Below are 25,748 nucleotides of genomic sequence, written 5' to 3'. Positions count from 1 at the left end.
ATACTGCAACAATTTTGTGTGGTGACAAATGGCCCCTGGAGCATGGTGCTCATCTGCGATGTATTTGACTGTCAGAGCGTGATGGTGCGCACCTGACACTGACTTAATTTGTATGTCAGATGTGCTTCAACAGGGCTTCCCCCGTGGCTCACGGTAGAGTCCGCCTGCAAGGAAGGAGCTGCAGGAGGCACAGCTCCAATCCCTGGGTTGGGAAGATCCCTGGAGGAAAGCACAGCAAACCACTCCAGTATTCTTGCCTGGAGAACCTCATGGAGAGAGGAACCTGGTAGGCTACAGTCCATGGCGTCACAAAGAGTCAGACACAACTGAAGCGACTTAGCACGCACACAAACTTCAATTAAAAATAAATAAATAAATAACAATAATATGTGTCGTATTGATTTCCTGAGGCTGCCGTATCAAATCGGCACTAATGCGACGATTTAAAACAGAGAAAAGTATACTCTGACAAGTGCGGAGGCCAGAAGCCTGAAATTGAAGTGTTGCTGGCTTCCAGGTGATAAAGAATCTGCCTGCCAATGCAGGAGACGAAGGATACTTAGGTTCCATCCCTGGGGCTGGAAGATCCCCTGGAGTAGGAAATGGCAACCCATTCCAGTATTCTTGCCTAGAGAATACCGTGGACAGAGGGGTCTGGCAGGCTACAGTCCATGGCGTCGCAAAGAGTTGGATACGACTGAGCACTTGCACAGGGACGGTTCCTTCTGGAGGCTCTGAGGGAGAATTTGTTCCACGCCTGTCTCCTAGCTGCTGGTGGCTGTGGACAATCCTTGGCAGTCCTTGGCTAGTAGATGCATCACTGCAGCCTCTTTGTCTTCGTACGACATTCTCCCTGTGTGTCTGAGCCCTCCCTCTTCTTTCTCTTGTAAGGACACCAGTCATTGGGTTTAGGGTCCACCCTACACCCAGGATGACTGCATCTTGAGATTCTTAACTTAATTACATCTCAGAAACCTTATTTCCTAGGGAGCTTGAATTCACAGGGCCTGGGAGTTAGGATTTGGACATGTTTTGGGGGATACAGTTTCACCTACTACATATGTTAACACAGGTAACACATTTTAAAATGAAAAATAGAAATATTGTCCAAACAAAAATGTAGTGATAAGGGTCATATTGCTTTACATTTGTGTGAATCTCTTTAATATCTAGATTCATACAAGAAGCTGGGTACTCATCTGCTTTTACATTCAATATGTTATATGTTGTTTTGGTTGAAATGTATGATGAAAATCCAACCTCTCTTAGATAATCTCAGACCCTCTGAAGGGGTTTCAAAGGCTCCCAAACATCTTTGGAGCACACTTGGAGAACCACTGCTCTGAATTATATAAAGTATTTGCAAAGTGGAACTTCTAGGTCATCTATGTATCTTCCACTTTATTAGATGATGCCACATTGTTTTCCAAAGTGGTTGTGTCAACTTACATATCCACCAGGGATGTACAAGGGATCTTGTTGTTCTACTTACTCACCAACATCTGGTATTGTTGTATTTCTAAAAATTGGTCTATCTGCCTTTCTGGTGGTGTGTGCTGTATTCATTATGGTCTTAATCTTTATTCATTTTTTCTCTGTATTGCCACTTGATGCATAAAGAAATGGAGGTTTAGAAGAGCAATGTTACTTGCCAAAAGTCAAGAGTAAGAAAATAGAATCCAAGTTTTCTACTTTGAAACTCAGTCTTCTTTCCACTCGCAGATACAAATACTACTTCTTTTTCTGACCTAGTGTTACCAAAAGCAAAGTCCAGCTGCTTGGCACTAGAAAGGTGAAATTCAAGAGCAAGATTGGTTGGAAAGGAAAGTTTGCTTTGTTTTGGAGGCTGGCAACCAGCAGGGAGAGGCAGACTTGTGTCCAAAGGCCAAAGCCTTACTGACAATCAGTGGGCAAGACCTTTTAAACGGGGGTCTCAAGGGCGTGCTGCGATTCACGGGGTCGCAAAGAGTCGGAGACCACTGAGCAACTGAACTGAACTGAACAAGGGCGTATAGGTGGAGGGAGGGGGCTATACATGCAGAAACAGCACAGTCAACTTTGACAGTCTTTTTGAAATCAGTCACGCAGTGGTCTGCTCAGAGTCAGTAAGTCTTCATCTCCAGAGTCAATTTGTTCCTATTCCTTTGCTGCCAGTACTCAGAATTGTGGTAACTTATGTCATGGGTACAGTCTGGTCATCAGGTAGTTAATTTCTTCTACCTGGTGGGGGTTTCATTTTCTACAAGACAGCTCAAGGGCTATGGCTCAGAATCTTATCTATAGCCCTTGAGAAAGAACTAAAGGTCCTTGACATCGTTTAATAACTAAACTTTGTTATTTTGTCTTGTTTGTTTTCCTTTGTTTCTGCATTTTTTTCACTTCTCTGATTAGATTTATTTTTGACCAAAGTAGTTCTACAGACTAAGGGCAGGCTGAGGACACTGGGAGTTGAGGGAAGGCCCCATAGGGTCCTGCCCCCTTTCACTGTTTCTCAGAAAAGTACAGTCTCCCCCAAATCTCATTTCCTGGGGGCTCTTTTTCCCCTGCAGAGGCTTTGGGCACCCAAGGCCATTAAAGATCCTACATCTCTCCATCCCCCTCTCCATAAGCCCCTCTTCCCTGCCTGGTTCCTACCCATGTGCTTATTATATGTTGCTTATTATATGACAAGACTCTTATACAGCATTTTTTAAATGGTAACCATCTGGGTTAAGTACTATTATTATCCTCATTTTACAGTTTCAAAGACTAAAAGAGAGCTTAAGCAGATAGTTTAAGGTCAAGCAGCTAATGAGTAGGGATTAGAACTCCTGCAGTCTTGTGGTCAGAGAATTCGCGCTCCCAGCAAAGCTGCTTCCCCTCAAATTTGTTATTATTTCCAGGAAAACTCTCCGGAAATAGCGGAGCGCTCTTCTTCCGGGGATAAGCCCGTGACGGCCCGGGGACCCCTTCCTCGCTCCCGCCCGGCTCCCCGGGCGCTCAGCGGCTGCAGAAGCACTCCCCCGCAGGTAACGCCTACCGCCGGCCACGCCCTCTCTCTGGGCCCGCCCCGCCACGCACGCCACGCCGGCCCCGCCTCTCAGCCCGGAGTTGGCCGGGGCAGAGCTGACGCCTCGCGAGCTTCCACGTACGCACTCCAACGCCTCTCCCCGCGGCCGAGGCGAGCACATCCGGGTCGCGGGAGCGGGCGCCTCAGGCCCCGCCTCATCTCCCCCAATCCCTAGTCCCCGCTTCCGGCCGTCTCAGGCCTTTTCCGCCTGTTCTTTGCCGGCCCCGTTTCCGCTCCTCGGGTCGTTCTGGCCTCTGGGCCCGGGTACCTCAGTACTTTCCGCCGTACCCAGGGACTCACTCCTCATTTTGACTCTCTCCGGGGCTCGGAGCCACCGGCGGTGCGTCTTGGTGGCGCCGCCCGGGCCGAGGCCTGCCGCGCCGCGGCGAGTTCGTGCAGACCTGACCCCGCGTCTCCCCAGCTCCGTTGAGGCCGCCGCCTCGGCATGCCCCGGCTGGGGTCCGCGCCGCGCTGGGCGGCCGCCGCGGGCCGTTGGGGCTGCAGGCTGCTCGTGCTGCTGCTGTTCCTGGTGCCGGGCCCCGGCGGCGCCTCCGAGATCACCTTCGAGCTGCCCGACAATGCCAAGCAGTGTTTCTACGAGGACATCACGCAGGGCACCAAGTGCACCCTCGAGTTCCAGGTACTACGGGCTCAGGCAATTGCCGGTTCCAGCTCGCGGTTCCAGGGTCGAGGCCGTTTTCTCATTCTTTGTCTGATTTCAGGAATCACATCTAGGTAGCCGATGCAGGCCATTTGGCTTTCCTTTCTGAAACCTTGTGCATTAGATAGTTAAAAACAGATATTAAGATACATGAATTCTAGAAATGCTTCCTGTGTGTGTGACTTTTCCATCCATTCTCTAATGTCCTTCATTTTGAACTTTCTTCCTTTTAAGAGTTAAAAAAAAAAAAAAATTACCCCTGTTCTATAGTGCCCTACGTCACTTCGCCACTCTCTAAACCACACCTCCACTTTCATCATATTTCAAGTGCTGCCAGTATCTGCCTCCATTGCTTTTCAGTTTTTCCATGGATGTTAGGACTATTGGTTAATGTCCCTGTCGTTGGAAGAGCTCTATTCCAGACCAGGTGACCATCTGCCAGAGGTTTTGTAGAAGGAATTGCTGTGATCAGTGAAAGGCACTTTTTCATCTTGGGATTATATAAAAGTGCTTATTTAACAGATGTAATTTCTTAAGTTGGTTAGAACATTCTTTACTCTGTTTCTTTTTTTTTGATGGTAGACTTAACATGTTTGAACAGCTATTGAGTACTAAGTGCCGCTGCTGACAACAGAAGTGAAGAAAACAGATAAGATCGCTGCCATCATTCTTGATTCTCTACCCATCCTACTTTCTTTTCTTAATTAGTACGAGTTCATTCTATAAAATTGTGCTTTAAGAGCAGAGAATTAGGTGATAAACGTTCTGGTCTTTGGGATCTCTTGGCTTCTTTAGGAAGCGATTTGATACCGAACTGTAAAGGATAAGTTATAAATGCTTTGGTGAGGAGAAAGAGAGAATGGACTTTGCAGGGTCATTATGGAAACAATGACTGGGAATTTGAAGAACTGTGGTAATTACGACTAGAAATTTGAAGAAATACTACAGTTGGGAATAAGGAGCCAGAAGAAGGGAGGTCAGCAGGGGCCAGACTATGTAGTGCCCAGCTGGTTGAGTTAAGGATTTTAGTTTTTCCTGAGAGTATGAGAAGCTATCATAGGGTTGTAAGCAGTGCAATGATAAGTTCTAAGTTTTCTGGGTAGCTATAGGGATATTAACCTGAGCAGGTAGAGAAAGTATTGTGGAGAGCTGCCAAGTAGATGTATTAGTGAAAGACTGATTAGGAGGCTGTTGTAGCGATTCAGGCTGAGGCTAGTGTGGTAGCAGCAGGGAGAAGGAAAGTGAAAGGTTAAAGGATGGGAGATACTCTATGTAAAATCCACAGAAGTTGGTGATAATTTGGCTACAGTAAGTGAGGGAGGCCAAGGATGACTCTTTAGCTTGCTTAACTTCATGAGGACAGAAAAGGTGATGGCAAGAATTGTAATATAAAGTGTCAGCGAAAAGCTTATTTCTTTAAACTTAAATATTTCTTGACTTCTGTATGCAGATGCTGTACTTGGTGGTGAGAGTACTGTTACAGGCTAAAATATCAGCATCTGTTGTGTGGCAGACAGTATACCAAGCATTTCCGGTGTATTATTTAATTCCCTGGACAACCCGATATGAGATGGGTATAGTTTCTATTACTCATTTACTAGTGATACCCAAGGTCACAAACTGTAGCAGTAGCAGAATTAGTATGCAGTTCTAAGTTCTTAACCATTGTACTGCCTCTGAAAGATAAATGAGGCTGACCTTGCCCTCAGGGACCTGACACAGTCACACAGTCACGTAATGTTAAGTGCAGTAATGAAAGTACACCCCCAGTGTTGCGCTGGCTGAAGATGGAGAATCATCAGGGGAAACTTAGCGGAGGGTCTGCTGTGTGAGCTGAGTCTGGCGGGGGAAATAATAGTTGCTCTACAAGTGGCGGAGGGGAAAAGGACTTCGTCAGCAGATATGTTACGTTTGTGACACTTAATTCCAGCAAGCCTGAAAATTAGCCTGCGTCGGCACTGAAATATACTGAGTAGCAGTGTTGCTTTGTAATTGTGGATCTGAGGACTTTAGGGGCGATTTATACCAGTTTGTCTGCATTGTTCCTTGATAACAGTGAGACTGATGATTTGTACATGCTCAGTGTGAGTCCCCTGAGAGTCTGCCACTGAGAATAGTCACATGGCAGAAATATGCCTATGTGAACAGCAAAATGTAAAAAACCCAGTCAAGACTCCTGTTTTGGGCTCACTAGTTCCACGGTGTTTCCTGTACACCTGGGTGGTTCCTGATCCAAGAGGGTTTCCTCTGGCCTCATTCCTCACAGAGTGAGGACGGGAAGCCCGGACCTGACCTCTTGTGTGTCCTCTTGTGTCCTCTTGCCGTGAGACAGCTTTTGGCTATGATGTTTGATACTGTAATCTCTTCCTCTAATCAATTGTAGATTTGTAGGCATAATCATTTTGGGTCCTGTGATTCTTTAGCAAACAGACCCTGTGTTACCTGTCACTGTTAGTGCAGAGACTTGTTCAGAGAATTCTGGCATTCTGGTGTTTTTGGAACACAGTGAGAAAGGGTCTCAAAGGTGCTGAGACTTCCTTGAGGAAGTGCTAGGGAGTAGTGTGCTGTTGATGACAGGTTTGGGTTTTTCTGTAGGCCCCAGGAGTTATCAAAAGGCTTTAGGACATGCAGGGAGGGAGGTGTTACCATCATCTAGTGGAGATGCTGCTAAATGTGCTTCAGGGCACAGGGCAGTGCAGCCCCTGCAGCAAAGACTGCTCACCCCAGATAATCCAACCAAGATTAAACCCTGGATTAGACAGGAGAGACTGGGTCCTGGGAAGACCTTTTAGGAAACTGTGGCAGTAATCCTGTCTGGACTGTGGATCGGGAACAGGAGAGATGGAGTGAATTTGAGACAAGCAATAATATCAAGATTCTGTGACTAACTGGGCAGGTAGGGACACATCATTCAAAATGATCTCCAGTTTCTTTCTTACGTGATCAGACAGATTGTTAGCCCCTGGTGGCTCAGTGGTAAAGAATCCGCCTGCCAGTGCAGGAGATGCAAGCGACGTGGGTTCAATCCCTGGGTCGGGAAGATCCCCTGGAGAAGGAAATGGCAACCCACTCCAGTGTTCTTACCTGGGAAATCTGCGGACAGAGGAGCCTGGCGGGCTACAGTCCGTGGGGTCGCAAAGAGTTGGACATGACTTAGCTACTGAACAACAACAACAACAACCTTTATCTGAAGTAAGATTATTTGTTTTAAAGTTTGGTAGAAGAAAAGTGGCAGGATGATCAGTTTGGGTTCTGTTTTTTGTTTGGATGTATGTTTTGATTATTTAAAGTCCTATGGTGTTAAGTATGAGTAATTGGGTCTGTAAAATGCAGTCAGTATCTCACCTAGAAGAAAGGTTGTTCACTTTTGGTGAAAAGGGGAATACCCAATTGATAAGACATCATTTTTGTGTCAGATGTTATATCTATATGTTAATATTTGCCTGTTTTACAATTTCCTAAATGCCCAGTTATATTTCATTTAATTATCGAAATGATCTTATAACATAGTTCAGTTATTCATCTCTCTTTAGTGACAAAGGTCACGTAAGTAACCAGTGTTCTTTGAAGTCCAAAGTTTGATCTCTCTGTTCTACAAATCTAGAATGTCAATATTATGCTAGACCAGAAGGCAAGCTTGAAAATACCGGTACAATAATGGTGGTTGGAAATCCTCTACCCAGTGTCTCCTCATTGCGTCCTCCTCAGGTGGATCAGGCACGCTGTGATTCTTCTCCTGTCTCCTCTCCCTCTTCTCAGTTTTTGCTCCTCTTTACTCCTTTGCTTTTTTTCTCTCTTATACTTGTCCAGGTACCTCAGGAAAAACCTCTTCCTGTCTTCACTTGTGTAATTCAGATGGCTCAGATTGTGACGGCTCAGATATGCTTATGCTGAATAAGCATAACCCCTTGAAAATAGTTCCAGAGTCCTCTTCAGAAGCATTTCACCTGCCTCTGCTTTCCTTTCATGGGCTTTCCTGTTAAATACAGACTTTGCAGATGAACAAAAGGTTTATCTGCCTTTGCCTTGTTCTGTTTTGGTTTTCCTTTAATTACATGTGTTTAAGCAATGTAGTTTAATCTTTTATGCTTCTCTTGGAAACAAGTTGATAATAATGATATACTCTTAGAACAACCCACAAGTCAGTTCTCTTCAAAACGTAATTCAAAACAAAGTATGCATCAAATTCCATATAACTGACCTGTAAAAGAACTTAAGAAACACAGCCTGTTTGTAATTTGGCAGTAAAATGAATTTCAGTTCTATAAGTATAATAGCATGGGGTGTTGGGCTAAAGACTGGCTACTTTTCTGCTTCACTGAACGGTCTGTGAGTGCTTGGATCATGCTGGTGGGAGACTAGGAGAGGAGATTTGGGGAAGGAAAGTACTGCATGGCAGTTAGCTCAGGGTCAAGGGTATACATTTGGCATCAGCCTCTTATGAGCTGAATAATCTTGAGTAGATTACTTATTTTAACTCAGGTTCTTAGTTTGTAAACTGAGGGGGAAATGCCCCCTTGGAGGGTTGTGGGAGAATTAAGTGATGTAGGAGCCGTCTTCTGGTGTGTTGGTTCGCTCCCTCTCTCCTGTCGTGAGGAAGTGTGTTCAGTCTCTGTAAAGCTTTAGCCGAACTGAAATCTGCCTCCCAGGACCCATTCACTGGTAGAAATCAAGAAACATAAAATTGCCTGTGATTGTTTTAAAAACCTTACAGCCATTTTAACGGAAACCTGACTGATTTTTCAGCCTTGTTCCTTGCAGTGATCTCTTCATTTTTTGCTTGTTTTCCTCTCTTGTAGGTTATTACTGGTGGTCACTATGATGTAGATTGTCGACTAGAAGATCCTGATGGTAATGTGCTGTACAAGGAGATGAAGAAACAGTATGATAGTTACACCTTCACAGCCTCCAAAAACGGGACATACAAGTTTTGCTTTAGCAATGAATTTTCTACTTTCACACATAAAACTGTATATTTTGATTTTCAAGTTGGAGAAGACCCACCTTTGTTTCCTAGTGAGAACCGAGTCAGTGCTCTTACCCAGGTAATAAAAGTCGTATGTTTAAAGGGGGGAAAGGGCATAATTTAACAAGCATTAACTCATTGGTGAAACACCAAATCTTGTGACTTTAACACAATCTTTAAGACCTATCTTAACTCTTACAGTATATTAGGCATTTCACAGAGAACTTCAGACTTTTTTAGTGAAGACCAGTGTTAAAGTATTTTATGAAAAGAAAATAGACATTAAAATAGGAGGATCACTTTGGTAGAAACATCATTGACAAAGGAAGTTTAAAGGTCTAAACAGTGCTCCAGCATTCTGAAGCAGTTTCTGTAATTCATGGAGGAATGTTGCTACTGTAACTTAGCAGGGGAGGTTAAGTTACGTGATGCCATAATTAATTAATATATACATATGTATATATTTGCATATACACACTTTTATACAAGTATTTAGTGTTATGCAGACTGCTGCTACAATAACTTTTGCTGTAACTGAAGGTTAAATAGTAAAGATTACTAGTAAGTCATCTAACAAAAACCAAAAATAGTTAAGGTAGCTAAATTGGGTTTTATTTTGAAGAAGAGCTTAATGAGAGAAAGATAGCAAGAGAAATTTAGAGTCAGTGAACAAATACTGCTCAGGTGATGAGAAGGGTTATTTTATTTCTAGTTCAAATACAATATGAGCTACAGATCAGATCAGATCAGTCACTCAGTCGTGTCTGACTCTTTGCAACCCCATGAATCGCAGCACGCCAGGCCTCCCTGTCCATCACCAACTCCCGGAGTTCACTGAGACTCATGTCCATCGAGTCAGTGATGCCATCCAGCCATCTCATCCTCTGTCATCCCCTTCTCCTCTTGCCCCCAATCCTTCCCAGCATCAGAGTCTTTTCCAATGAGTCAACTCTTCGCATGAGGTGGCCAAAGTACTGGAGTTTCAGCTTTAGCATCATTCCTTCCAAAGAAATCCCAGGGCTGATCTCCTTCAGAATGGACTGGTTGGATCTCCTTGCAGTCCAAGAGACTCTCAAGAGTCTTCTCCAACACCACAGTTCAAAAGCATCAATTAGATAACACTAAATCATTCTCCAGAATGGTTTTATTAATTTACACTGTTTTTAGCCTTTTAAGAGGATAGAGGAACACCAGGGGAATAATCAACAAAATCCAGCAAGTGGGAAATGCTGATGGACAGAGGACCCAGTTGAATTTTCAACAAGTAGATGCTGCTGCTGCTAAGTCGCTTCAGTCGTGTCCAACTCTGTGTGACCCCATAGACGGAAGCCCACCAGGCTTCCCTGTCCCTGGGATTGTCCAGGCAAGAACACTGGAGTGGGTTGCCATTTCCTTCTTCAATGCATGAAAGTGAAAAGGGAAAGTGAAGTCGCTAAGTTGTGTTCGACTCTTCGCAACCCCATGGACTGCAGCCTTCAGGCTCCTCCATCCATGAGATTTTGCAGGCAAGAGTACTGGAGTGGGGTGCCTTTTCCGACAAGTAGATGGGAAGGGGGTAAAAAAACAGGAAGAGAACCTAAAGATTAAAGATGACTTGAAAGACATATCAGCTAAATGATTATATTGACCTTGTTTGCTTTCTGATTTGGAAATGACTTTGCTGAGGTGTTTGGGGAAATCTGAATACAGTCTGCCTGCCTTTTTCCTCTGGGCTATGCCATGTGACTTTCGGGATCTTAGTTTCCTCCCAGGGATCAAACCCCGGGCAAGGCACTGAAAGCGCCGAGTCCTAACACTAGGTGGCAAGGGCTTTCCACTGGCTTTATATCTGATCACTTTTAAGGAGTTATTGTTACTCTGTGTTACAGGGCTACTGGGATTAAGTTTTTTAAATTGTTACCTTTCAGAAATAAATATGAAATGTATAAGTATAGCTGAAATGGTAAAATATGTGAGATATACTTTAAAATAATTGGAATGGGATTGACATGGGGTTCATCATACTAGTCACTATACTTTTGGAGACATGAGAACATTTCCACTTTGAAGGTAAAATGAAAAAAAAAAAAAAAACACTACCTTAAAAATTGTATGAATCCACGTAAGTAGTTCTTTAATTTCTGTGATTTTCTCTAGTTCAGTAATTCTTAACCTGTGCCCCTTTGTCATGCTTCAAGAATCCCTTGAACGCTCTGAACTTGTGTCAAATCCTTGTTTTTATACATACTTTTCAGAGGAAGAATTCTTAGCCTGTTCATCATTTTGAGATACATGGAAAGCAAAGAAATGCTAGAAGCACCTGTCTACCTCTTACTAAAACTTATAAACCATTCATTTTAGTACATGGTGATCTTCCATTCCTAGGAACCAGAAAACAAGAAGCAAAAATGTTTGAGTATTCTAATCGGTAAATTCAATTTGTAGACCTAATTTCTCATACTTTTTAAAGAAACTTTCTCTGAAATATTTTTGTAACTATTCCTTTTCTACTTAATTTTGGTAGAACTTTAAGTGCTTAAATTATTTTCTAATGTCTATTATTAAAATCACAACAAACTCATTTTTTTTAAACTCCTAATATGTGGTTTGTGATATAAAATAAGTATAATATAATAAAACCTGTATCTTGCTACCAGGATTAAATTTTCAGCAGTAGAAAAATATTAAACTGGTTGTTTGTATACAACAACCAGAAAAATTAGACTCTTAACCCTTCTCAAGCAAATAGTGTAATGTAGAAAAAGGTAAGATGTCATCAGATGAAGGCCCACTGACTCACAGTGAAAATAAGAATTACGTCCCATTGAGAACGTATATATTGTTTTTGTTGACTGAAATGAGGGAGAAACTTACTTAGCAAAGTGGTCAATGTGGGGGAAAAAATTCCCACTTTGAAGTTTCAGCTGTTTCTAAGATACTTGAAATAACTTTGACAGTCTACTTTTATGCCATATTTTGCTCATTTTTGCTATATTTGGACTTTGACTCATATGCATATTATTGGTCAGATTTACTGACCTGTCATTCTCTTCCTCTTGGAGAACCTGGCCTTAAATTCTGTCGCCACCAGCCTTCACTGCTTAGTGTTTCTTCTACTGTTCGCTTCATGTTCCACCTGCCACCTTACAGATGCTGCAGCTGCGACGCTCCAGTTTGGGGCAAGCAGCTGCCAGTCATCCTAGTGGGAGCGAGTGAAAGGGTTGCTCTGCCAGGACCACTGACATGAATGAGTGAGTGAACGAGGGCCAGTTCAGTGGAATGTTAGTCACATGAGGACTTGCGATCACAGTGAAAGAAACGATGGATATGCTAGATGGATTGTACAGCAAGTATGAAACCTACTAACTGAAACTCTTTCTCTTTAGATGGAATCTGCCTGTGTTTCAATTCATGAAGCTCTGAAATCTGTCATTGACTATCAGACTCACTTCCGATTGAGAGAAGCTCAAGGCCGAAGCAGAGCTGAGGATCTAAATACAAGAGTGGCCTACTGGTCAGTAGGAGAAGCCCTCATTCTCCTGGTGGTTAGCATAGGGCAGGTATTTCTTTTGAAAAGCTTCTTCTCCGATAAAAGAACCACAACAACTCGTGTTGGATCGTAATTTGAGAATTGATGCACCATTGCCGCTGTAATATTGCTGTCCTCCAATTAATTTTAGGTACCGAAGAACTTAATATGGCAACATTTTTAGAACCTTACTCATACACTTGTTGGGGGTGGGTGTACAATGCATATCCCAAGCTGTGGAAAGGACACCTTTTTTTATTTGTAAAGGTAGAAAAACTTTGGGACTTATTTTGGGCTATTCATAAATATTCAACACAATGATTTACACTTTTCTGGGTTGTTTCTATCTACTCACACGCTAACCTTTGGTAATTTTGATTCCTCTTATCCTTTTAAAAGTACTTTTCTTGTAAGCAGTGGATATTTTAAACGAAGCCTTCAATTTAATGTTAATGTGGAGGAAGAAAATTACCTTTTAGTTGTTTATAGTAAATAAAGTTTTGTTTTTAAGAAAACCAAATGTGATTAACTGTAGCCCAAGCCCTATTCCTGCATTGTTTAATTTTATGAGGAAAAAAAATCTACCATAGAAATATTAGTTAATATTGATATAATTTTAAATTGACACATCATGGTTTAATTTATTTCTCAGTAGCTTGGAAAATGTCATTTTTGTTGTTTGGGTTTATTCTATGATCTACCACCAGATATGTTATTTTTTTTTTTTATAAAGACAGGAACTAGTGTGTTTCAGTAACAGAGTTTACAGACACCTTAAAAATCAGACTGTTGTTAACAGGTAGAATAATCACAGAGTAATTTAAGACACTACAATGGGGAGCAAATGACATGAGAAAACTTTCAGTGAGTTATCAGCACACATTACATTTTCAGTGCTTTTACAAAGAAAAAAGGTGATCTGTTTCATTAAACATTGAATTGGCTAATTCTTGCTCTAATGTGGCTTTAATGTCGGGAGTCACTCCTAGCTTTAATTGACAGTTGTTAATATAAAAGTGAAAGTGTAACGGTGCCATATGTTTTATTCCAGTGGGTGTGATGCACTGAGAAGTGAGTTTCTTTGGGTTTTTTCTTTCTTTTTCTTCTTTGTTTTTTGGGGGTTTTTTTGTTTGTTTTTTGTCTTGCACATACAATTTGTACAATCCCTGATATAGCAGCCCTAAGATGATTTAAAAATTTAGAATGCTGTGTGTGTTTCTTATTTGATAATCTTCATTGATTGTACTGCATTTAATGAGTATTAAATAGTGCATTTTCTGTACACTATAGGATTTAGTCTGTGTTTGTATTTTATAATTTGCATAAATTGAGCTGACTGAAATAAGATTTTGTTCCAGGTATTCTAGGATACAATACAAGATGATGCAAAATTGTGTTTAAAGCTCTTACGCTGTTTAAAAAAAAAAATTACGACTGCTTTTTGCCATGTTTCTCTCCCCCACCTAAAAGTAATGAGTACTGAACATGACTGGCATATTTTTAGGGCTTTGGTATGTGGTACTACAGAATACTGATTGGACAGCAATTTTAGTCACTTAACCTCCACCAACTAAAAGTTAGCTCCTAATTCTAAGTTGTCTTAAAATGCACATACACTTGTGCATGTAAAAGCAAGATGAATTCAGGTTGTCCTGCTTGCTAATTTAAAATGCTAGAGTGTAGCAAAGGATGAACATACTTTAGACCCTTTAATTCTAAAATGTTTGAAGACCAAATAGCTACTCCTTCAACAATATTTATCAATGGATTAAGAACTGAAGTTTAAGATTGAACGGATTTCTCTTTTTTGGGATCCTGTCCTGCAGCTTTTTAAGTGTCCCTCTGTATTTAGATTTGCAGGTTTTAAACAGTACTGTTAAAGTGATAAACCTGAGAGTATGCTGAGTGTCCTTTTCAGGTTGCCTGCCTGCTCTTGTGTTCAGGTAATTACACCATAATTAAGCAGAGTTGGGTATCATCAAACTGCCAAATTTGGCATAGATAATAGTTATTTAATCTGTACCTATCTAAACTTCATGATATTTAAAGACTATTACCACAGATAACTTGTGATAAAACTATTGAGGTATATTAAAAAGTTTTAAATCACCACTGTTACCTGTTGCAGAAAATAGTACTGACTTAGTCTAGTCTGTAACTGGTTAAAGTTCGGTGGCTTGTCAATATTCAACTAGGTATGTATATAAAAATTAGAAAATACATATCTACCTGGATATGAATATTAAGTAGAACTTTTCCTTCTATATAATTTGTAGCTCATCTTTCATCTTTAATCCTTTCATAACTTGTTGCTGCAGTTTGAATTTCTCAGATGTTTATATTTGGACACACGGCTCAGAATACTTATTTAAACATCATTAGCTGTATATATTTTTAAAGCAGAATAAATACTGGAAAGGGACTTGATATGCAAGTTTATACTAAAATTCCAACTGTGTGAAGATAACATTTAAAGATATTACTTTGCTAATAATCTAAACATTCTTTTTATTAAAGAAGCAGATGGTCTGGGGTTCACAGCTTTCATCCTGGCTTGATGATAATCAACTTTGAAAACACAGTGGACTGGAAAGCAATTAAAATTGCTTTAAGTTCTTTTAAAGATTTCCTTTAAATCTCTACTATCCAGTTTTGCTTCAGTTTGTAAATGTGTAACATTTATGGTTAAATAGGACAAAGCAGACCCTATTGACTATTGTTTTCAAAAATTAAACAAATTGATATATAAATTATTTAGAGGGCATTTTCATTTACTTTTGGAAAGAAAAATTTGTCTAAATGACACATGCTGGTTCTGCAGGATTGTACCAATCAATTCTTGTAGAATAAAAAAAAAATCTTTCAACAAACTGACTTCACTTATTTCTGTCAAGATTTAAGTCTTTTTAAAGCTCCTTACCAACTTAGGCCTTGGGGTGCAGTTTTGTAGCAAGAGAGTGATAATTTATTTCATATTTTATTGGAACATCTTAGGGACTAAGTTAAAGAAGAGGAATACAACCTCTAATCACCTCACTTTTTAACCTTTTTGGTTTTCTTACTGAAAGTTGGGGGGAAAGGAAGTTTAGCCTTCAATTCCCTAAAAAGCTTCTTAGTTTTTAGGTAAGGTAACATTTGGTTGTATAATATTATTTTCTCAATGTTGTTCCCCCTTTATAATGTCATGGGGGACACTCTGGCTCCTAGGCACAAGTCTACAAAAGTAGCAGGTAAGTAACAGCAATACAGGTTAACCATCAGTATTTTACTTGTGTTGACCCATTGCATCTTTGCAATAATCCTCTGAAGTAAGGATATTATTCCCATTTTACAGATGAGGAAATGGAGGTTAAGAAACCTGCCTGTATATCAGTAATTAGCAAAATACATGAGCCATGGCACTGTGGTTCCAGACCCCTCTTTCTCAACCACAATGTGGTAGTACCTACAATTACCATTAAAGAGTGGATCTCTGAAGGCTTAGCAGTATACCTCAGAAGTGGTTCAGTGCTTTGGTTTTGGAGTTATAGCCAAGATCAGATCATGATTGGGTGATCTCATGCAAATGATCTTGTTAACTCCATATATTTCTGTTTCTTCATTTGTTATTAAGGTTATTTCTACTACAATGAGAACATAATGAGATTTATTATAAAGCACTTAGGCTCCACGCCTGTCATATACAAGTGTTTAATAAATAATAGCTGTGTTTTTGTCATTGGTCCAATTTAATCTCTTGATCCTTCTTTAGTTCTTAAAGTTCTTACTGTAACCAAGCTCATACGGCTCTTAAATAATATGTAACAAATACAGAAGTCCATCATGTACATAATAATCTGCTAAGAGTTTCAAAAATGAGTAAGATAATCTGACCTCCAGGAACATAACAGTTGGGGGAGATGAGATAGCTATATAAGGAACTAATGTTAACTAAGTCATGAAGCAGAAAGAACTTGGTTTCTAAGATACCTACAGGGTGCTAAAGGAGCAAGAAAATACACAGATCAAAAGACTTACTCCTCATGGCATTTTGCTTTGTCCTCTTCCAGAGTCGGGAGGGAACATGGTTTAGCTGGGCCAGCAGTTGAGTGAACCAATCTCTACATCAGGGATGTCTATTTATTGGTACAGATCAAAAAATATGTTGTTACTAGTAAAGGTGATCTCCTGAATAACCTCCATCTTGGTTGTTTCCAAATTCTGGAGGAAAATAAAGGGATGTTATCCTTAAACCACAATATGTGCTATTTTTCAGTCTACATTTCTCCATTTTATCCACAAGCTAGCATTATTAGGATGTTTGGTGAAATCTGGAAATAACACAGGGTCTGGCATGATCTGTTTTTAGTGCTGTAATTACTAGTGACTATTACTACCTTGTGGCTCAGCTGGTAAAGAATCCGCCTGCAATGTGGGAGACCTGGGTTCGATCCCTGGGTTGGGAAGATCCCCTGGAGAAGGGAAAGGCTACCCACTCCAGTATTCTGGCCAAGAAAATGCCATGGTCTGTAAAGTCCATGAGGTCGCAAAGAGTTGGACATGACTGAGCGACTTTCACTCACTCACTCATTCACTACTACCTTAAAAAGAGAAGGGAACACAGGAATTTCAGAAATTGTGGTTCACAGAGTAAAACTGACCAGTAATCTGCCATCCACTTTGATGCACTTCATTTGAGAAATTGTGGTTCAGAGAGTAAAATTGACCAGTAATCCACCATCCACTTTGATGTATTTCATTTGAGAAATGTATTTCAGTTTTTGTACAGATTAATGTATATATTTTTAAAGAATTGGTGTTGTCTGTAACAAAGTTTTAAAACTTTTAAAAATTGTAAACAGGGTATTAAACATGTACAGCTTAAAGAGAAATAAAATTATAAAGCACATTCTCAATAACCCATGCTCAGATTAAGAAATGTAGTATTGCCAACACCATAAAAGGTTCTGTGTACCCTTTCCTGACTATTTCTTCATTAGCGATAACCAGTGTTTCACTTGTAATGAAAATATTTTTTTTTCTTTTTACTAGTTAAGTATGCTTGTTCTTCTCAAACTTTTAAAAAAATTTCCAAGTAATCACAAACAGTTTTTTATTAGTAAATACAAAATCATGTGTTTGAATATTTTGTTAATATTAAATTGCTGTCAGCCTGCCTGAATGCTTGCTTTCTGTGCATGCTTACTCATGTGCTTCTCTCCTCAGCCAGTAACAGTTCAGTGTGGTCACTGGACCATACTTTGAATAGTACTTATGTCTACATTCCTGAAAAATGTCTAAAAAATCAGGCAAAAGTAAACATTAATAAATAAAGTTTAATGGAATATTAAATTCTATTTAATAAATTAGATGTTACATATATTCCTTTGTGACTTTGTTTAGCAAAGTCATCCGTGTTAATGCATATAGCTGTAGTTTCATTACTGTGTAGTAGTCCATCATATAAATATACTAAAGTTACGGTCTTTTCTTCTGTGATGGCATTTGAATTGTTCTTAGATTTTTGCTGTTCTAAAGCCACTATGAACATTTTTGTATATTATGTCCTGTTTGCACATACATATCATCCCTTGAGAATACCAGGGCTTCCCTCATAGCTCAGCTGGTAAAGAATCCACCTGCAATGCAGGAGACCCCAGTTCGATCCTTGGGTTGGGAAGATCCCCTGGAGAAGGGAAAGGCTACCCACTCCACTCTTCTGGCCTGGAGAATTCCATGGACTACACAGTCCATGGGGTCACAAAGAGTTGGACAGGACTAAGGGACTTTCTTGAGGATACATCTACGAGTGGAATGTTTGCTTAAATCTAACTTTTTAAAGCAATAGTATCAATTAGTGCTTTTACCAGTAACAGTGGAAAGTTCCACGTTTGTGCTGTTAGACTTTTAAAACTTTACAAAGTCTCCTGGGTTTGTAATGCTGTTAAAGCAACACTTAAGAATTTGAGAGGAGCTTCCCTGGCGGTCCAGTGGCTGAGACTCCATGCTCCAAACGCAGGGGGCCTGGCCTGGGTTCAGTCCCTGGTCAGGAAACTAGATCCCACATGCTGCAACTAGGACCCGGTGCAGCCAAAGAAAGAAAGAATTTGAGAAGTGACTCGAGGAATAAGACCCACCCAGAAGTCTGTTATCCATTTTCATGTTTTTCAGTTATTTTTCTAGATATATGTATATATTTTTAAAGAAACTGCTGTCAAACCTCATTGTTGCTTCATACTTCTATGAGGTTATTTTTTTCCTCACAGGTTTGTCTGCCACATGGATTTCCTCTTCGTGAAGTCCTTGTTCAGATATTTTGCCCATTTAAAAAAACTGAATGTCTTGATTAACGGGATTCCTTTATATATTCAGGAGATTAATCTTTTGGTTATAACTACTTCAAAAAACTTATCACAGTTTGTATTTATCTTTCTGCTTCTAATGAAATACACCAGTCTTTTCCCATCTTGTTGGTGTTTTAATGTGTTGTTAAATACCTCTCTATCCTGAGGTCATGAGTGTCTTCTGTACTATGTTCTAACGTATGATCGTTTTGTCTTCTGCTTGGATTGAATTTTGTGTTTGGGATAAGGTAGGTGTACAGGTTCGTTCCCACACCCCTTAAAAACTCATCTCTCTGTTGATTTGCCATGCTGAATCTTTGATCTGTTAAGTGCCCATATTTATCTGAGTCTATTTCTGGGCTCTGTTTTATTCCATTAACATTTGGTCATACACCAGTAACATCCTATCTTAATTACTAAAGCTTTAACAGTTCTTGATATTGGTAAAACAAATGTTTCTACCTTGTTCTTTAAGATATTGGCTGTAATCTGTTCTTTACACTTTGAAACAAAGTTCAGAGTTGCACAAATTTCAAAATAAAATTTTCAAAACAAAATCTGTTAGAATTTTGATTAAAAATTGTATTTAGTGTATGAACAGTTTCCTCTTTTTAACAGTGCATTTTCCATTGAATGAACCTCTTTGGATTATTATGGTCCTTAGAGCTTTTGATAAAGATTTGTAATCTTATTCATAGATGAGTTCCGTATACTTTTGTTAAGTTAATCTTGTTTTTTTATTTTTTCATGCTATTATAATCCTTAAATTGCTTATTTTTCATTTGTTGCTGATACGTGGAAACACAACTTTCAGATTGATTCTTCTATTCAGCACTTTGCTAAATTCTTTTCTCAATTCTCGTAATTTGTATATTTTGGACTTTTCTGTATATAGTTGTATCATCTGCAAGTGACGACAGATTTGTCTTCCTGTTTCTCACACCTTTCTTTTTGTTTTACTTGTCTAATTACATTTGCAGAGACCTCCACTACCATGTTGAATAGAAGCCGTTTCAGACATTCTTGTTTTGTTTCTGTTCTCTAGGCATGCTTTCAAGGTATCCATAGACAGTTTATGATATTTTTACTAAGTTGGGAGATTTCCCTTCTATTCTTAGTTTGCAAAGAATTTTTTATGATCTAAAGGCTGTTGAATTTTATCAAAAACTTTTTCTCTGAATTTATTGAGGAAGCTGATTGTTTGCCACCTTTATTCTCTTTATGTGGTCAGAGAATTGCTTTCCTATTATTAAACCAACCTTCTTCTGAAGTAAAACAAGTCTAGTTCGTGATGTGATACTAGTTTTTGACAACTGTATTTGGTTTGTTTATCAAGATTACATATCCATATACAGTAAGTTAGAGAGTGGATTTCTTTTCCTAGTTTCTGGAGGAGCTTCTATAAGATTTACATTACTCTTCCTTAAATGTTTTACTACAAATCTAAGGTGAAGTTTGCTTGGTTGGAGTCTGGTGTGGTTTTTGTGGGATGCTGACTTCATTTTTTTTTTTTAATTAGTAAGACTTTCTATTAATATGTAATACTGATAAATGGAATATTCCTGAAAGTCTGTCCATTTCATCTACATTTTCAGATTTATTAGCACAATATTATTCCTTCCTTTTTAAATTTTATGCCAGATCTGTACTAATGTCCTGCTTTTCATTCCTAATACTGCTATATGTAATATACAAATTTATACCACTGTGTAAGATATTTGTATCTTCTTTCTTTTTTACTTGACCAGTCTTACCAGAGGCTTATTGCTTTTATTTTATTTTTTATTAATCCAAAGAGCTGGTATTTTTTTTCCCTTTTTATTGGAATAGAATTGACATGCAGCACTGTATAAATTTAAGGTGTATAGCAGAATGATTTGACTTACATACATTGTGAAATGATTACCACAGTAATTTCAGTGAACATCATCTCGTGTAGATATATAATAACAATTTTTTTTTAATTTTTAAAAAATTTTTGTGATGAGAATTCTTATGAGTTCTTAACAATTCTGTTAGCAACTTTCATGTATAATATACAGCAATGTTAATTATGTTGATCATGTACTTTACAGTCTTAGTGCTTATTTATCTTAACTGGTAGTTTATGCCTTTTGCCCACCTTCATTCAGTCCCCCCTTGCCCCCGAGAACGACGTCTCTGCCTCTGGTGACCACAGATCTGACCTCTTTCTATGAGATGGTTTGGTTGCTCTCCTACAGCACTATGCCCAATCCTGGTGCACAGCATAGTGATCCAGTATTTCTGTACATTGCAAAACGGTCATTATGATGAGTCTAGCTGCCCACTCTCACCATACGAACATGTTCTGTTATTATTGACTGTATTCCCCACACTGTATACTTCATCCCAGAGACTCATTTATTTTGTATGGAAATTTGTGCCCCATAATTTCTCTCACCTGTTTCATTCATCCCTCCGCCCCTCTTCCCTCTGACAACCACCTGTTTATTACCTGTATCTATGCCTATTTGTTTCGTTTGTTCACTTGTTTTTTGGATTCCACATATAAGTGAAATACTGTATTTGCCTTTCTCTGTTTGACTCACTTCTTTATCCCATCTACCAGTTGCGCATGTGGCAAGATTGCATTCTTATGGCTGAGTAATATTCCATTGTATATATACAAGAGGCACTATTTCCATTGTTTTCCTTGGTATATATTTAATGTCTGTTTCATTGATTTCAGCTTTTTATGATTTTCTTGTTTGCTAGTTTGAGTTCAGGAAATATTAATAGTAAAGCCTCTCTTGCCATGGGGTGGCTACCAATCTAGAGAAATGAGTTGAGAAGCAGAGTTGTATTTTCATCAACAAGAGTTGGAAAGACAAAGGTTGGGTTTGGTATCCACCAAAAGAGGTGAGACATCTGTTGCTCTAGACTAGAGCCCAAGGGCGCTACCCTGGAGTGAGGGTACAAACTTCCTGAATTTGACAAGGTAAGTTCTGTCTTACGTCTTAAGGTATTTATTGTGTTTCCTCATGTTTCATCTTAAGTGGAAACACTGGTCCAAATGACCTGTTTTTTTATTTCCCACTTGTAGAAGTTCGAGGTTACAACTAAGTCATGAGTAAGATACACAGTCTCTGTGCTTTCATTCCCTATTGTACATCAGCCTTGGGTGACTCAAGGGGTTCCAGATGATAACATCCTTTGGCCAGTGACCCATTTATTCATTAAACAAATACTTATTTAGTGCCAAATATGCTCTGTCTATCCTTTTTTCTAGTAATAGGGATTCAATGATAAATAAGAACCTAGTGTTTTGTTTTAAGAAACAAAGTTTTTACATGAGAGTTTTTATAAGTCAGTTTTTATATGAGATTTTTTCTTTAACCTGAGGTAAACCCCTTAAAATTATTTGCAAGTTTTAACATATCTTTAGTCTTCTGAAGAGAGTTTATAGTGTTTATCACATTCTTGGGAGTTTATGATTCACAAAGTTTTATTAAAGAATCAGTGCTCTATAAGAGTAATTCTAGCTTTTTTATATTAGTGCAAAGGTTTAAATTCCAAGCCTAATTTGTAATTTATTCTGCATGGTGGGAATTGCAGAGCTAGATGTTGACTGATTTTAATAAAGCTTTCTGTTACTTAATAGACGTTTGACTCCCTACTGTGTGCTCCGCAGTGAGGATACTGAAGTAAATACTATAGTTTGTACCTACAAGGCACATGGACAAAGACTCCAAGCAGAAAACTATAAATCTTACCTAAAAACAATAGTTCTCAAATATTGGTGGTATAAGAATCACCTGGTCAACTTGTAAAAAACATCTTTCTCAGATTCTTTCCCATGACCATAAGACTTTGATTCAGTACACCTGGACTGAATCTTGGACACCTCCCCAGAAGGCTGATGCAAGTGTTTTTAAAACACATTTTGAGAAGTAGTAAACAAAGTGAAAGTGCTGCACTCAACATGTCAGCAAATTTGGAAAACTCAGCAGTGGCCACAGCACTGGAAAAGGTCAGTTTTCATCCCAATCCCAAAGAAAGGCAATGCCAAAGAATGCTCAAACTACCACACAATTGCACTCATCTCACATGCTAGTAAAGTAATGCTCAAAATTCTCCAAGCCAGGCTTTAAGAGTACATGAACCATGAACTTCCAGATGTTCAAACTGCATTTAGAAGAGGCAGAAGAACCAGAAATCAAATTCCCAACATCTGCTGGATCATCGAAAAAGCAAGAGAGTTCAAGAAAAACATCTACTTTATTGACTACACCAAAGCCTTTGACTGTGTGGATCACAGCAAACTGTAAAATTGTTTAAGAGGTGGGAATACCAGACCACCTGACCTGCCTCTTGAGAAATCTGTGTGCAGGTCACGAAGCAACAGTTAGAACTGGACATGGAACAACAGACTGGTTCCAGATAGGGAAAGGAGTACGTCAAGGCTGCATATTGTCACCCTGCTTATTTAACTTCTATGCAGAGTACATCATGAGAAACGCTGGGCTGGAAGAAGCACAAGCTGGAATCAAGAATGCCGGGAGAAATATCAGTAACCTCAAATATGCAGATGACACCACCCTTATGGCAGAAAGTGAAGAAGAACTAAAGAGCTTCTTGATGAAAGTGAAGGTGGAGAGTGAAAAAGTTGGCTTAAAGCTCAACATTCAGAAAGCGAAGATCATGGCATCTGGTCCCATCACTTCATGGCAAGTAGATGGGGAAACAGTAGAAACAGTGACAGACTTTATTTTCTCGGGCTCCAAAATCACTGCAGATGGTGACTGCAGCCATGAAATTAAAAGACGCTTGCTTCTTGGAAGAAAAGTTATGACCAACCTAGACAGCATGTTAAAAAGCAGAGACATTACTTTGCCAACAAAGGTCCATCTAGTCAAGGCTATGGTTTTTCCAGTGGTCATGTATGGATGTGAGAGTTGGACTATAAAGAAAGCTGAGCCCTGAAGAATTGATGCTTTTGAAGTGTGGTGTTGGAGAAGACTCTTGAGAGTCCCTTGGACTGCAAGGAGATCCAACCAGTCCATCCTAAAGGAAATCAGTCCTGAAAATTCACTGGAAGGACTGATGCTGAAACTCTAGTACTTTGGCCACCTGATGCGAAGAGCTGACTCATTGGAAAAGACCCTGATGCTGGGAAAGATTGAAGGCCAGAGAAGGGGACGGCAGAGGATGAGACGGTTGGATGGCATCACCGACTCAGTGGACATGAGTTTGAGTCAACTCCAGGAGTTGGTGATGGACAGGGAGGCCTGGCGTGCTGCAGTCCATGGGGTGGCAAAAAGTCGGACACGACCAAGCGACTGAACTGAACAGTAAACACTTGAGTAATACTATGTGCCTGCTGCACTATGTTCTACATTCAATATAATTTATGTGTTCCTCTCAACACTGCTCTTTCCCAGTTCACAGATTAAGCAACTGACACACAGAATGATTAAACTGACTTGCCAAAGGTCAGACAGTTGGTGCTAGAACCAGGGTTCAAATGCAGATATCTGCAGGGGCAGGCATGTTTCTCCCTGTGTACATGTAACCTCCCAGTCTTGCAAGGTAAGTGATAAGCTGACCTTGACCCTCAGTGGGCTCTCTCATCTCCAGAATCTCCCTGTAGATTTTTGGCTAGTCCACTGGTCTGCTGTGCACCTCACATGGGCCATGACTTCAGGCTAACAGCTGTGAGCTTTCCCCATTTATGTCCTCCCAAGTTTGCAGTTTTTATGACAGCACACCAGGTGTGGACTTGACTGAGAGCAGAATTTGGGCTCCTGGCCTTGTTGGCCTCACCGTGGTGGCGCTGTTGCCCCAACCAAGCTGAGGCGCGTACAAGGGTCAGGAGATGAGAACAGTTAGTTCCTGCCAAGAATGCCACAGATTCCAACCCAGAATTCAGCAGGATTTTTCAAAGTGAATAAATGATTATCAACTTGTTTGAATTTGGTCAATTTCCAGAACCCCCAAGTGATAGTTTTTAATTGTTTGGTCCAGTTTACATTTGTTTTGAGGGGAGAGAATTTGATGGTATCTTCAGAATCACTGGAAGTCCTTCCTATCCATTTTGTCAGGTCTGGGATTTGATTTTACCCACATACAATGCCTGTTACTGTTTGATGGTTTCTGGCAGAAGACACAAAACTCCTGGATCAGAAAAAAGGTTTTATTGCTCGTGACACAGCAAGCAACACTACTTTCAGCGTATTTGCAGTGATTCCTCTTGCTCAGAAGTCCCCTGGGAATGGCATGAGGCCCAAGTCGATGCTACACATGCAGTGGGTCTGGGTCACATCTGAGCTTAAGGAATTCACCACTCTTAACAGCAAGCAGTAAGCTTGCTTGTTCTCTGTGGAGGGTGACTGTGCCTCATATCTCATGGTTGCCCACTGTAAATGGTAGCCAGGATCTCGCACATACTCATTAAGACAGAGGAACATAAGAGATGCATGGACAACTGCCTCTCCCAGTTTATCTCACCTAGTTGATAGGGACAAAGCTGTTAATACCTTTCACATTTTAAATGTCTTAGGACCTCTGGTGATATTTCCTTTTTATTTCTAATACTGTTATCTGTATCTTGTTTTTTTCCTACTTAGTTTTACCCGTTTTTACCCGTGGTTTATTCATTTTATTAATCTTTTTCAAAGAACTACATTTTGCTCTTCTTGGTCCTCTGTTACTTTTTCCTGTTTTTTAATTTCTGGCCTTATTTTGTTTTTTCTGTCTTTTTATTTGGATTTCATTCCCTGGGGTTTTTTTCTCTCTGATTTTTTTTTTTAACCACACTTTTATTGATTTACTTTTCAATAAGTTTAAATCATTGAAGAGTACAGCATCACATGGATTCTGTGTCCAGTGGCCTTTGTAAGAAGGTTGCTTTGGAATTTGGCAGGAGCCATGCCACTGTTTGCATGAGCGTGTTATCTTTTCCCAGATTACTCTAGTTTTATTAGGTTTTCCTCCAGGCATCACTGTGTGTGTTCTTTGCTTTGTACACATAAGCACATCTCTTGCCTAGATAGAATTCAGTTCATTTTGAGCATATACACCTTCAATTTTCAAGAGAGTTGTGTGTTCCCTCTGGCTCCGTAGACCCTGCTAATAGCCAGCAAAGATGGCCTTGAACCACAGCCTGCCAGACGTATTTGTCGTTTTAAAAGTCCTGTTCCCAGCAGGCCCCCACGGGGCCTAAGGTGGCTGGAAGAGAACGGCTTGCTCCCCGATTGCCTGATGATGTGGTTCAGATAAGT

At 39.9% G+C, this 25,748-nt stretch overlaps 1 protein-coding gene and 1 pseudogene across 2 annotated transcripts in view; one reads left to right on the top strand and one right to left on the bottom strand.

Annotated features, from left to right (window-relative positions):
* Positions 1-3,289: 3,289 nt before the first annotated feature.
* On the top strand, positions 3,290-12,699 carry TMED7 (transmembrane p24 trafficking protein 7). Its single transcript, NM_001105496.1, has 3 exons — positions 3,290-3,689; positions 8,510-8,755; positions 12,042-12,699. Exons 1-3 carry the CDS (start codon positions 3,495-3,497, stop codon positions 12,276-12,278), a joined length of 678 nt encoding a protein of 225 aa, NP_001098966.1. The 5' UTR covers positions 3,290-3,494; the 3' UTR covers positions 12,279-12,699.
* A 1,338-nt stretch (positions 12,700-14,037) lies between these two features.
* Positions 14,038-25,748, bottom strand: part of LOC107132816 (uncharacterized) — a 17,671-nt pseudogene continuing 5,960 nt past the window's right edge. The window contains exon 3 of the transcript XR_009496104.1: positions 14,038-25,686. The product of XR_009496104.1 is annotated as an uncharacterized protein (transcript). The remainder of the gene's footprint in view (positions 25,687-25,748) is intronic.

The sequence above is a fragment of the Bos taurus genome, chromosome 10 (assembly GCF_002263795.3).
Source record: "Bos taurus isolate L1 Dominette 01449 registration number 42190680 breed Hereford chromosome 10, ARS-UCD2.0, whole genome shotgun sequence".
NCBI classification, from domain to species: Eukaryota; Metazoa; Chordata; class Mammalia; order Artiodactyla; family Bovidae; genus Bos; species Bos taurus.
Note: the sequence above shows the minus strand (reverse complement) of the source record. Positions and strands in the feature narration are given on the sequence as shown.